Raw genomic sequence first — 13145 nt, 5'->3', positions numbered from 1 at the left:
CAATGGTCATAATAGGACAGGGGAAGCCAGGTTTTAACTGTGAGGGAAAATAGATCAGTGAAAGTTGTTCATTTCAAGGAGTAAACATTTTTTGTTTCTGTAAGAGAGAAGAGATCAAGGCCATGAAAAGAAAAATAGTCTGAATCAGGAAGTAGATTGGAGAATAAGCATTAGCTCTATAAGGAGACTCTGGGGCTTTTCAATATTTAGGATACTAGTATTTATCTTCTTTATTCCCCAATGGGATATGTTTTTAAATCTAAGGATAGGATTAATTATCTTAGGAGAATCTAATCTCTCCCTTCATGTTTTAAACTGCAGGCAGGGAGATGTTTTAAACATTATGAAAAGAAGAGAAAATCTCTCCTGACAAATAAATGCCTTGAAAAATTAGATATTAGTACTAGTCAAGTGTTCTTTCTTTTCAGAAGTATTAAAATTGCATATTAGAATGGAAGGAGCCTTATACTATACTTCCTCCTAATGCCACAAAAAATAAGACTTTAGGAACAATTTTCGAGACAAAAGATTATATGAAACATCCAGTTCTTCCCCTTATGGGAAATTTCTTTTTTTTTTTTTTCTTTAACATCCCAGGCTCAATCATTTCCTAATGTGAAATTACAGATTTTTCAAATTACCATATAAAACTGCGAAAAAATTACACTTGTGACCACAGAAGAGATAGCATACACTATCAATTTGATTTTAAAAGGCATACATCTTTTATACTACCTGTCATTTTTATAATGCCTTTTACAAATTTAATCAATACATTTTAACATTCTATATACTTTAAGTGCAATATACAATAAATATTCAAGTTTCATCTTAAACATGCTTTAGCCTTTAAATTGTTAAAACTGCAGTGCCCTTTCAATCTACTTACATAATGTCATAAAATATACATTTCAAGGTAAATGAAGTCAGCTACTTCAATTTAGTCCCTCAAACTGGTAGTAAATGAGAGGTTAACACTATGGTGCCAAACCCATTATTGAGTAAATTTAGCACCTTGGACAGCTCTGTAAAATCTTTATTGCTTTCCTGACCTGCTCGTCATGTTCTGTCTGTGTGTTCAGTGGCTCTCAGCTCTGATTGAAAGGCAATATATTAGATCCCCAACACAAACACGCTTGGGGGCTAGTTCACTGGGAGCATAATGACATGGAGGTGAGAGCAATTTTCTGGTCACCAAAATCCAAGCACCTTGCAGGTCCATTGCACTAACTCATAGAGGACCCAGAAATTTCCTTTCTCCTTCCCATTTGCAGAAATAACTAATAGAAGCTGAATCACAATGGCAGAGCTGAACCAAATGTGGGCTCTCCCTTAAATCCCAAAGTCCATACTGCAGTGAAGGACATTTTAAAATGGGCAAGGTATCATTTAAGGAAATCACTTTCAGGGCAAGAAATCCAGGTTCGCTGTCTACAAGACTGCTGGTCTGAAGTGCTGCAGGGTTGATGACCCACCTATGGCAGTGTGCCTACTGGGAAAGCATAACCCAGCTCCGTGGATAGAAGAAGGATGTAACTTCATAAAGCAAGATTCACATGTTTCATTTTCAGAGGATTAAATGGTGATGAGAGCTCTGGGTATTGAATAAGCAGAAAAAGAAACAATTGGATTATGTCACTGAAAAACCTTTATAGTCAAAAATATATGAGAGTAAACTGTATAGCATACACGAGTAGCTGAAATTTTTTCAGGTTTATAAAAACTTCAAAGATCTTGGAGTTTATTTTGAACTTCCCTCCTCCCTGGTTCTGTGTAATTAATTAAAATAAGCACTGGTCTGAGTCCTCAATGATAGTGTTCCAAGATTGAAATTCACAAGTGCAGTTTCCAACTGTACCTCATCTTGTTTTTTCCCTAAAATGAAAAGAAAGAAAAATACCTTCTCTGCCAAATCCAAACACTGGCATAAATATTTATTTGAAGAAATAAATGAACATAGACCCAGAGAAGTCAAATCTTAATAAATAAACTAACTTGATCCTGTTTTGTTTTAATCTTTCCTAAGCGCCATGAGGTTTTAGTGAAAGCAGCACGGACCGAATTTGATATGGGGATAGGGTTTAGTGTGCCCATACTGTAGTAAATTATTAACTGGTGTGGTCAGACAATACGGCAAACAAAAAGTGGTAAATTATCTTGTAGCTTGCATTAAGGAAAAAAAATAAGTTATTTCGGATGTATTGATTCAAACCTCATTGATTATATAATGCTTTTCGTTCCTTGTATAAAAAATAACTGAACTGTTTTACAAACGGGGTCTAGCAGCTTAAGGCTCAATAAATGTTTATTGAGAAGTGAAAACCCCTCTATCTCATTTTTGAATTTAGGACATTATATATGTCATAAGTAGTTACTGCAGTGTGACAACTATTTTATCTTATATTACAGAAAATTTAAAATTGAAAAATGTTAATATGTATCTAAAAGCTTGTCACTTCAAGAGTTGTTCAAGGATTTTTGAAGAGGCTATGGTGACAGCAAAATGAATGTAATTATATCCCTATTTTCTGATCAGCATCTACAGTATACGAAAATCGAATAGCACGGCTTCTCCATGAAGAAATCTATTGTGTGAAATATTTAAAGTTTAACTTCTTGAAACTTTACCCACAGGAAAAAAAAAAGTAAACATATCTTCTTGCAAATCACCTCTGATAATCATGCCTGTATGTTTGGTTCTCTGATTAGCCTCCATTTTACAAGCCTAACTTTCCTCTTCATACTCCAGTTTAAATGAATATGAAGAAAATTAGGTCAGAATGAAGACAGAGTGACTTCTTTTGGTTGAATGAAAAAAATTACCACCACACACACTTTTGTAGAGTGTGCTATTAGAAACAAGCATACAAGCTAAATACAGAAGCCTACCTAAATGAAAAGAGGGAAACATTTTTCTTCAACTAGAATGAAAAGCAGAGCATATATCTAGGATGAGAATGAATGAGCAAATGGGGAAAATGACAAACAATACTGAAATAGCAAAGAATTGCTGTAAAAGAAACAGACTGTGCCAGTCATGAAAATTGGTGCAGAGGGAGCTTCCGGGGGCAGGAGAATCCTTCTGTAAGAGCCTCTGACAAACAGTGCATTGCCCCAGAATGTGAGTTTACTCCATCACTCCCTTATGTCATGGCTCTACCACACAAGGGAGATAAACAAAAGAAGTTTAATGCTACATGCTTCTAGTAGCCAAAGATTGATTGGAAATCCCTCGAAAATGACCTGTCTGATAAGGTCATGGTTCCTGGAATAAGCAATTAAGTACTAAATAAACACATCTTAGGGATTCATAACATGCACTGAATGACATCGATTGTAGTAATCTAGTAAATGACCTCGCAATTGTATTCAGCAATAAACATATGAGTGCTTTATCGTGCCTATGGCAGACTATTGAGTGATGTATTTTATCCTGCAGTACCAATGATGCTCACCTTTTGACTCAATTAAGTGTGTATGTGAACAGGGATTAATTGGTGATTTAACAGCATTCTGGGGTTTCCCAAGCTACTGCCTTTAAAACAGTGTGTTGACAAAGTATGGCCAGAGGGGACTATGACGTGGTCCTGTGAAGAGATGAGGACAAGTGGCCTTCACTCAGACGACTGTATCTGCTTTTCTCTTGACAGGAAGTAATACTCAAAAGGGCTGCAGACCTGGTGGAAGCGCTGTATGGGATGCCACACAACAACCAGGTGAGCGCGACTGTTGAAGATTCCTTATTGTGTTGAAAAAGGGCGAAAAACACAAAACCACTTGCATGAGTTCCGTGTCATCCAGACATGAGACATAAGGCTATTCCGTTCTTTCTTATTCTGGAAATCTCTTATTACCTTTTCAATGGAATCATTTCCTTACGAGAATAGGTACTCCATTTAAAACAAATTTTCCATGGGAATGTACTTCATAATTGAGGAAGAGAGTTACCAGTGTTTTATTTTATTCCTCTCAGGTTTTCAAGCAGATTTAGGAGGAAAAGGGGGTTTAATTTCCTCTCCTAAAAAGAATGATAAGGCCTGACTATAATTGTCTGCTTCTATTCACAGAGCAGCTCCATGTATATGAGTCAAATTGCTCTAGAAACTAGGAGTCTGGGCGATCATTCACTCTTTTTTTGTGTGTGACTTGAATCAGTGTCAAGGAGACACAGTTCCACTAATACTCAGGGACACAGATAGTTATCTACAGCCTTCCCTTAGCTTTAGTAGGGGAGAGGAGTTGTAGCCTCTGTGTGTGTGTGTGTGTGTGTGTGTGTGTATGTACCACCAGAGTTCCTGTGTGTTATTGGCTGCCGGGTGGGGGTCGGGGGGACACCATGATGCTGTCACATGCGGGGTAGTAATATGGAAGGGTAGTAATATGGGGCTAAGACAATGGCCTTTCAAAGTCAGTCAAACAAGGTTATGAAGCCCAGCTCTATCCCTAATAGGTTAGTGTCCTTATGTGAGCTCTTGGCCTCTCTCTGAGCCTCAGTCCCCCATTTGCGATATGGGCCCATTATGATGAGCCTTCTTCCCAGGTTTGCTGAGAGGTTGCAGAAGGTAATGCAGTTAGAGCACTGGAAGCCCTGAGCACCAGGCCTGTCGTATAGTAAACACTGGGAAAAAATGGTTTTCCTGGGAGTATGACTAAGGGTAGCTAAATGGAGTATTGTTTTACTTTGCAGGAAATTATTCTGAAGAGGGCCGCTGACATCGCAGAGGCTCTGTACAGTGTCCCCCGCAACCACAGCCAGCTCCCGGCCCTCACCAACACCTCGGTCCACGCGGGAATGATGGGCGTGAATTCCTTCAGTGGACAACTGGCTGTGAATGTCTCGGAGGCGTCACAGGCCACCAATCAGGGTCAGGAGCCTGTTTCTCTCCCTCCCCATTTCCTTGCCCCTTCCCAACCTCGGAGTGCTCCCCACCCCCCACCCCTACCACTTATTTGGCATAAAACAATTTTTATTTAAAAACATCTTTTTCCGAAAGGGGAGATTCCTAGTTTCTGCGTATCAGATATTACTATAGAATTTGGGTTATAGCACTCGCAGCTGGCAGTCTGGTTCGGGGGCTAGAAAGGAGGCATGCATTTAGCCATCTCTCCATTTGACTTTTCACCATAAACCATGAATGACAGATCGCAAAGAGGGTTGGAATTAAAGTTCTGAGGGGCCAAAGCACATCATCCTCGCCCAGGGAATAGGAACCTGTTAACTCCAGGGTACATCTCTTAGATTGGGATTTATTTCTGCTCCAAAATGATAATTTATAGGCCCTGCATTGCCACTTCTCACGGCCCTGCTAAGTATTTATGATCTCCTAAGAAATGTGTGTTTTGCTCGCTTCCCATTTTAATCACAGAGCTAGCACTACCAACCCACACACATGAATCACCCAAGCCCTTCCCTCTGGGATGCGGCAGTGGGGCAAGAAACAGAGCCCTTCCTTTCCCGAGGCTCCCAGGATTGCCACCCTCATCCCGGTTTCGCCCCCACCCCTCAGGTTTCACCCGCAACTCAAGCAGCGTGTCACCACACGGGTACGTGCCGAGCACCACCCCCCAGCAGACCAACTATAACTCCGTCACCACGAGCATGAACGGGTACGGCACTGCCGCCATGTCCAACCTGGGCGGCTCTCCGACCTTCCTCAACGGCTCAGCTGCCAACTCGCCCTACGCCAGTAAGTAGACTTGTGTGTCCTGCACTTCTGCGCGTGTTGCTCGGTTAACTGGGCGTCACGCTGTGTGGCCCACTGTGTAGGTCTCCTCAGTCTGAGGACCCCCACCACTCAAGGGGGCCCCAGGCGATGCTGTGAAAGGTGCCGTTGTCTCTGCCCTCCCTTCCTCACCTTCCTCATCCCAAAGTCTCCCTCTTGGCCAGAACTGTGCTGCAACCTGAAGCAGTGGTGTGATGTCATCGCCAGGACCCAATCTTCAAGTCCCGTTGCAGAGGGGTTTGACTCCTGCTTCTACCAGTCACTGACCGGTGGCCAGGGGCAAGTTCTCTCCTCTCTAAGCCTCAGTTTTCGCATCTGCAAAGTGGGGAAGGAACTAACACCCATCCCGTACAGTTGTTGTGAGATAAAATCGTGCATGTGATGAGCTTGTCCTGATGCCTGGCCCACAAGAGGCATGTTCAGTAAACCTGAAGAATCATGATGATGGAATCATAATAATAAGTTATGCTGCTACTGCAGCATGGTCCCAATAGTGTAAAACTTAAAATCTCTCCCTTTAGGAATATGACTCCTTTTTTTTTTTTTTAAATGCTTGGAATTTTTCTCCTCTGTGCTTGATGTGTACTAAAAACAAATAACAACAACAGACCAAAAAAACAAAAACAAAAACAAAAACCACTTTATTTTTTCCAATAATTTGGCAAGATGAAAAAAAAAACACTCACACATGTACAAGAATTATTTTTTGGTGCCATGTCCTTCCTTGTCTTAAAGAAGTTGAGCTTAAAGAATGTTTTGGTGCAACATTTAGATTGTATCTAAAGAACCTCAGGGAACTGGCATCTTTACTTATAAAATGTCCTGGGCTGTGTTTCTACAGTCTCTTTATCTGCCTCTGACGATTTTTACATAGATAACCAAGTTTATCTTGGACAGTGTGGGTAACTCTTCTGTTTTGTAAAATGAGGCCAAACTCTTAGACATTTGTGGAATGATAGAAGATGTGTTGTTAAATGAAAGAATATTCATTATTTTTTAAAAACGAGTCTTGGCTAAAAAAAACACAAAAAACCTAAAAACCACGCTGTCTCTAATATTGGAAATGTGGAGCGTTCTAATCCTTTGAAAGAAAAAAGGTCATTCTTGGCTTTTGAGAGTGGTTATTTCTGAGAGTAATACTTAGAGCCTTTTACTTTCTGGGTGAATTTTTATGCTCTGTGTGTGCTAAATTTTATATTTCCACTTTATCTGTTTGGAATCAGCAGCTTTTTGAACATTTATAATTTCCCCAAATAATCTGCATACATTATGCCTGCCTACTCAAGAGTCCGTGTTTGGGACCAGTTTCACATTGGATTTTGATTCATCGAAAGGTTGTTTCTCATAGATCTATCATTTCGGTGTTCTCCCATCTACTCAATCAGAAAATGTTTCAATCATGACCTGAAAATTAAAAGGTGGCATTCTTAATTAAATCAATAAACTAATTGCTATATGGTAGCAATTCAATTTAGGGGCTTGGATTGCTGTCTTCCCAAGCCGGTGCAGACGCACAGCAACTTCAGCCTGAGATTGCATCTGTCGGACTGTGAAACTTCCAACATTTAATTTCCATTAATTGATTTCCTCAGTGCTCACAAATATAGTATTAAATTCTCAAATAGGCTCTCAGATGGGATGGTTTTATCTGCATAAATGCAAATAAAACAATAAACACAAAGCCCAGCTGATTTGAATTTTTGCTTCCATAATATTTAATTATTCATAAACCACTCATGTTGAAAAATTCCAAACAGAATAAAAAATAAAATAAGACATTTCACTGGTGAACACACTTTCTGGTGTGGTGGCTGATAACTAATAACGTTATAACAAATGGAGCTGCTTGACTATATTTCACCCTTTCCTCTGTTAACCACCCCCCTCAAACTCCCCACCTCTAAATACACATAATGATCGCATTTGCCAAGGAGATTAATTGCCTTCCTCAGTGAACCAGCAGGATTTCAAGTCTACGAATATTTAAAAATCAAACCTCCAGTGCAGGAGTTTTGCAATTTAAATGGGTGTTATTATTGAGCGTATTTTCACATTTACAAATCCTAAGAGATGTATAAAAATGCTGGCCTCATTAAAAGAAAAAGTACAGTTTAGAAAATGTTTGTGAAAACTCTGAGGATGGCGGCTCTGTGTTCTGCTCCGTAAAGCATTCCGTGCCTTTGGATTGTGTAGTGCCTAGGGCTGATTACAAGGGGTCATTTCCCCCTGATGGCAATTGCTGCCTATTTCCCATTTGATTCCCGCTTCCCTAACTTTCCACAGCCAAGAGGCCAAGGGAAGGCCAGCCACCTACACAGCATTTTAGACTCTCTGGGGGGCTCATGGGAAGGAGACCTTTTCCCCTGGTTATCTGTTTCCTTTGCAGGGTGGTGTAGTAGAAAGGACACTGAATTTGGTTTTGGTTCCTGGCTTCCCTGCATTCTAGCTATGGCCCTTGGGCATGTCACTAAACTATTTTCTGAGACTCAGCTTGGTTGGCTTGCTCAGGTATAAAAAGGATGTAATAGGCCCCATTTTAAGATTGCTTTGGCAGTGACATAAGATGAAAACGACATGAAGATTCTTGTGAATGATAAAGCAGTATGTAATGTTGATTACATAACGTGAAAAATAATACAGTAGAAGGAAGTACTTAGAATTTCAATGAAATGCCTGAAAATCACTGGGCAGGATTCATACTTGTCCCCAGGAGATGGAGGAAATAGAAGGTGAGTGTATGAAAATACTGGTCTTGAGTGGAGAGGACTCACTCTGTACCAAATCTGTCTCCTGAAGTAACCATGAGACTATTAGCAGCTAGCGAGATATGGATGGCCAGGCTGAAAGGACCGTGTTGGTAGAGAATGTGCATCTACCAAACTCATGTCTCCAAGCAACTAGGCTTTCTCCCTCTCTGAATTGCCAAAATTCTCCCATCATCGATAATCCACATTCCCACTACTACTAGACTGTGAGTATTTGCATAAAGCTCCTATCCTACTGCCTATTAATTCACAAGCATTCATGTACAGCTCCATGGGGGATAGAAAGAATTTGGAACTTTGACTTGTAGTTTTGCATTATCCACAAATGTTGCTTGTGGCAGTCTGTTTGTCCACATGGCCTTCCACCTACCCTTCTTCCTCACATCCCTCATTCCATTAGTGACCACACTGTCTCAGGCTGGCCTCCTCCTGCCTCTTATATCCCCAGCCACTTTGCTAGAACCTTAGTTCAGGCCCACCTGGAATGCTTCCCTTCACTCCTCTTCCATGAAGCTTTCTTTGGTTCTCTTCCCTGCCTCTGCAGAATTGGCAGGCTCACCTTTGTCATTATTTTGTGCTACTCTATCCCTAATGAGAGCACTTTTGTTTCCTGGCCTGGGATGCCCCAGTGCGTAGCACACTGCTCGGCACATAGTAGGCCCACAATAAATACATAAAAGACCACCAGCAATGAAAGGTAGCATGTGCCAAGTACTAAGTGATGAAATCAGACAAGATCCCAAGAGTTTGGGAAGGGTCATGCTGGAAGGGTGGCCTGAGCAGGGTGGCTGGGTGAAGGGCCTCATCTCAAGATGCCAGCAGAGGCTGATTTCTCCTTTCCCATCCCATCTTTTCCCACTCAGTCGTGCCATCCAGCCCCACCATGGCCTCCTCCACAAGCCTCCCCTCCAACTGCAGCAGCTCCTCGGGCATCTTCTCCTTCTCACCAGCCAACATGGTCTCAGCCGTGAAACAGAAGAGTGCTTTTGCACCAGTTGTCAGACCCCAGACCTCCCCGCCTCCCACCTGCACCAGCACCAACGGGAACAGCCTGCAAGGTAAGCCCCACCCACGCCAACAGAATGCCCTGACTTCACCCCCTTCCCCCAACCCCCCAGGGCTTGAAGCAGATGCGTCACTGGTGCAAGGGCATCAGCCTTGGGCCAGCCTGCTTCTCTCTGTCCTCCTTTCTTTTATTCCTTTGTGTTCACTGTCCTTGGCCCTGGGCCCTAGCCCCTAGCCCCACGCATCCCTCCTCTACTGGAGTTGCCTGAGCAGTCCTCTTTCAACTCCAGCAATTCTGCTCAGGCCCGGGATTTACTTGAGAATACTGTTTCCACTTACTAATGTCATCATTTCTCTTTTCTCCTCTTTCATTCCCTGTGGTCGCCATAATCAGACCAGTCTTTTGTGGACTCTAGCAAGTTCTCCACTGCAGGGTCTCTCCCGGGACTGGCATTCTCCTGAAGTAGGTCACTCAACCTTCCCTACCTGTTGACTGTGTCAGCGTGAACGTATGTGGGGCTGATCACGGGGAGTGGGTGAGCCATGGCCTGACCAGAACCCTGAGGTTAGAGCATTATAGACCAAAGGCCCAACACTGACTATTGGGAACCAGAACCCCCAAAATATGACTAGAGTATTCTGGGTCATATTAAAATTGTTCAATATTTGTCCCCATCACGGAATATGGAAAATAAGAATCACCAAGAATTGAGGTGACCTCTCTATTCATTGAGGGAAAAAAAACCACCCTTTTTAAAATGGGTCCACTGTGTCTTACATTTTTCTCATGTGCTGGTACCGTTGACCTGCACAAGCTCATTCATCCCTCACAGCAGGAGCGTGTGTTGGGCATTCAAAGCCCCTATGTTATGGATGAGAAAACTCGAGGTTAGGGAAATTATGAAATTGCTTGATTTCTGGCAGTAGTGTGTGGCCAAAGCTGGCTTCAAACTCAGGCTCAAAAATTCATCTCCTCTTTCTTTCTCCCAAGCACTTTATTACTCAGAGGTGGGTAAAAAGGATGCATCCAGGATTCCTAAGGCATCTGGCAGGGAAATAAGATCAATAAAATAATCAGCTGCCATTTATTTAGCACTGAACCGTGTTTCAGGCGCTGTGCTAAGCACTGAGCACGCTTTATCTTACTTAATCCTAACAACTTCCTAGTGAAATATGAGGATATTATGATCTCCATTGTATGGATGATAAAACTGAAGTTTAAGGAGAGTAAACACCTGCCTAAAGGCACAGCCCGTAAATGGTGGAGATGAATATAAACCCCAGCAGAGTCTGCACCCCTAACCCCCACACAGCTCCCCACAGTGCCTTCCTTCATTGGTTGTCATGCCATCTTCACTGATGGAGGTCAGCCATGGGGGTCGAGAGGGGTCAGGAGGGTGGCATACCCATCTGGGATTTCTCAGCTCTGTTTCTTACACACACACACACACACACACACACACACACATATTATGTGTATGTATATTATGTATATGTATATTGTTTATGTTATTTGTACAGAGTATACATGTACTCGGTACTGGATGCTTTGCATTGATATAATCTTATATTGATTCTTTCAAAGAAACTATGAAGTCAGTACTATTCCCTTTATATAGATGGGTAAATTCAGGCCCAGTTTGCTCAAGGTCACACGGCTATAAATAATAGAGCCGAAATTGAACCCAAACTGTGTGACTCCAGAACCTGAGCTTTCTTTTTTTTTTTTTATTTAAAAAAAAATTTTTTTTTAACGTTTTTATTTATTTATTTTTTTGGGACAGAGAGAGACAGAGCATGAATGGGGGAGGGGCAGAGAGAGAGGGAGACACAGAATCAGAAACAGGCTCCAGGCTCTGAGCCATCAGCCCAGAGCCCGACGCGGGGCTTGAACTCACGGACCACGAGATCGTGACCTGGCTGAAGTCGGACGCTTAACCGACTGCGCCACCCAGGCGCCCCAGAACCTGAGCTTTCTAATTACTCTGCCTTTCAGACTCCATACAGGCTCTGCTAAACATTCTTCAGAAACCTACTGTCAAAGCTGCCCAGCACAGCCAAAGTCATGCCCAGTAAAACATGCTTGTGTCCCTCCCTTGAACATGCATTGGCAAAGCCATTTTCCAGGGCAGAGGAAAAGAATCTGACAATGGAACTACATTTCAGACAGTATTATTCACAATGCGTCGTGCCCACCCCTACAAAGGGGAGCTACCCATTCATACAAATCTGACTCTTTTCAGCTAAAAAGAATGCTTTGTCACCCTCAGTACACCTCCGGCTGGCAAACTAAGGATGTAATGCCTAAGTATAACTTCTAGTTTAAATAAGGATAAAATATATGGAAAGCAGAAATCTGCCATTCTTGAGTTGCTTATCACCACCCTCGTTAAACATAGATTTGATATCAAAATAAGGTAGAATGGGGTTTGTAATCAGGAGCTGACAGGTGGTGCTTGAGAAGAAAAGGCCCATAGCTCTTGGAGGGTCAGTAGCTGTATTACTGGCCAGCGGTGACATAAGCAGGTAGCCCTTAGGCAAGGCCAGGTCTCTTCTTGCTGTGTAGACCAAGCAGGGAGCAGTAAGGGACTCAGCCCAAACTGCAGAATGTCCTGGATTTAGGGGACATCTCTCTGCTAGTGTGTGTGCGCGTGTGTGTGTGTGTGTGCCCGCATGCATGTGTGCATGCACCTACACACACGCACACGTGCATGCACAGGTGCTCTTAAGTAACAATGAAATGGCTTCAAAACAAGGACTCATACAGAGTTTGTTCATTTGTTATCCAGGGCATTTCTAACCCATGTCTTCACAGGCTCCAAGAGTGCAGAGACCATTCTCCCCTGTTCTGATAAGTGGCTGAATCACCATCTCTCTGTCACATTTCTCACTTATGGCTGCACAGTGGGGAGGGTTCGAGGTGAAATTCAGGGCCACACTCTGTGCTGGATTTGCTGTGGTGGACGACATTGCCCTTTCCTTCTAATTCAGCATGTGTCCAGGGGTTTCTTTCTGCTGTTTTTTTTTTTTTCCCAACACAGTCATGTACCAAACATCCCTACCTTTGAGGGATGCCAGGGGAGGAGGTATGAGTAGAGAGATTCAAGTCAAATTAACTGACACCATTTTCCTCTAAGCTGTCCTGTCCCTCTTCCTGCCCACTCCACTCCCAGCCACCGTGCTCACCAGGGCCCCCATGCCTGGAATTGCGCCTTGGCCCTCTGTACCCAATGCCTGTGGCCTGAGGTGCGCTGTGCCACTGTTTCCCGGGAGCTCCTGCCTGAGGTCTCGGAGTCTCCCCTGACAAAAGGGACGCTGGGACGTGGGCTCCTACACCTGTAACTGGAGAATGACCTCATCGTTAGCTTTCTAAACTCTGCTGGTCTGTAGAGAAAGGGCATAGACGGGTTACAGAAAGGGGGTGGTGAGAGCCTCTGAAGTGTGACCTTCCTCCTTCTCCTTTTCATTGTTATAGTAATTTCACGTGGGCCCTCCTAGTTCAGAACTGTGATCATTAAGACAGGGCAAGTGATGAAAGAAGTGTTGATTAAGCAAATTGACCATATAAACAAGATCAGAGGTGACATGTTTAGGCTGTTGAGGGTTTTAAAGACCTGTGTACCCCCAGCTACCACTCTACTAATTGTATTGT

The 13145-nt window shown here is 42.8% G+C and overlaps 1 protein-coding gene and 1 long non-coding RNA gene across 12 annotated transcripts in view; one reads left to right on the top strand and one right to left on the bottom strand.

Annotated features, from left to right (window-relative positions):
• Nucleotides 1-13145, bottom strand: part of LOC121010070 (uncharacterized) — a 369296-nt gene that overhangs the window by 14433 nt on the left and 341718 nt on the right. The gene's annotated exons all lie outside the window — the stretch shown is intronic.
• The window catches only part of EBF1 (EBF transcription factor 1), a 390763-nt gene that overhangs the window by 370248 nt on the left and 7370 nt on the right, over nucleotides 1-13145 (top strand). For 8 of the 11 annotated variants that reach the window (XM_040443447.1, XM_040443429.1, XM_040443445.1 and 5 more), the window contains exons 12-15: nucleotides 3651-3716; nucleotides 4688-4865; nucleotides 5508-5687; nucleotides 9352-9546. In XM_040443447.1, the coding sequence (XP_040299381.1) occupies nucleotides 3651-3716; nucleotides 4688-4865; nucleotides 5508-5687; nucleotides 9352-9546 (619 nt within the window). Of the gene's footprint in view, nucleotides 1-3650; nucleotides 3717-4687; nucleotides 4866-5507; nucleotides 5688-9351; nucleotides 9547-9887; nucleotides 9957-13145 lie in introns of all 11 variants that reach the window. The other 3 variants (XM_040443441.1, XM_040443440.1, XM_040443435.1) reach the window with 1 other exon arrangement.

This window comes from Herpailurus yagouaroundi, unplaced genomic scaffold, assembly GCF_014898765.1.
Source record: "Herpailurus yagouaroundi ecotype Mexico unplaced genomic scaffold, PumYag 29, whole genome shotgun sequence".
NCBI lineage: Eukaryota > Metazoa > Chordata > Mammalia > Carnivora > Felidae > Herpailurus > Herpailurus yagouaroundi.
This window is presented reverse-complemented; position numbering and strand designations above follow the sequence as displayed.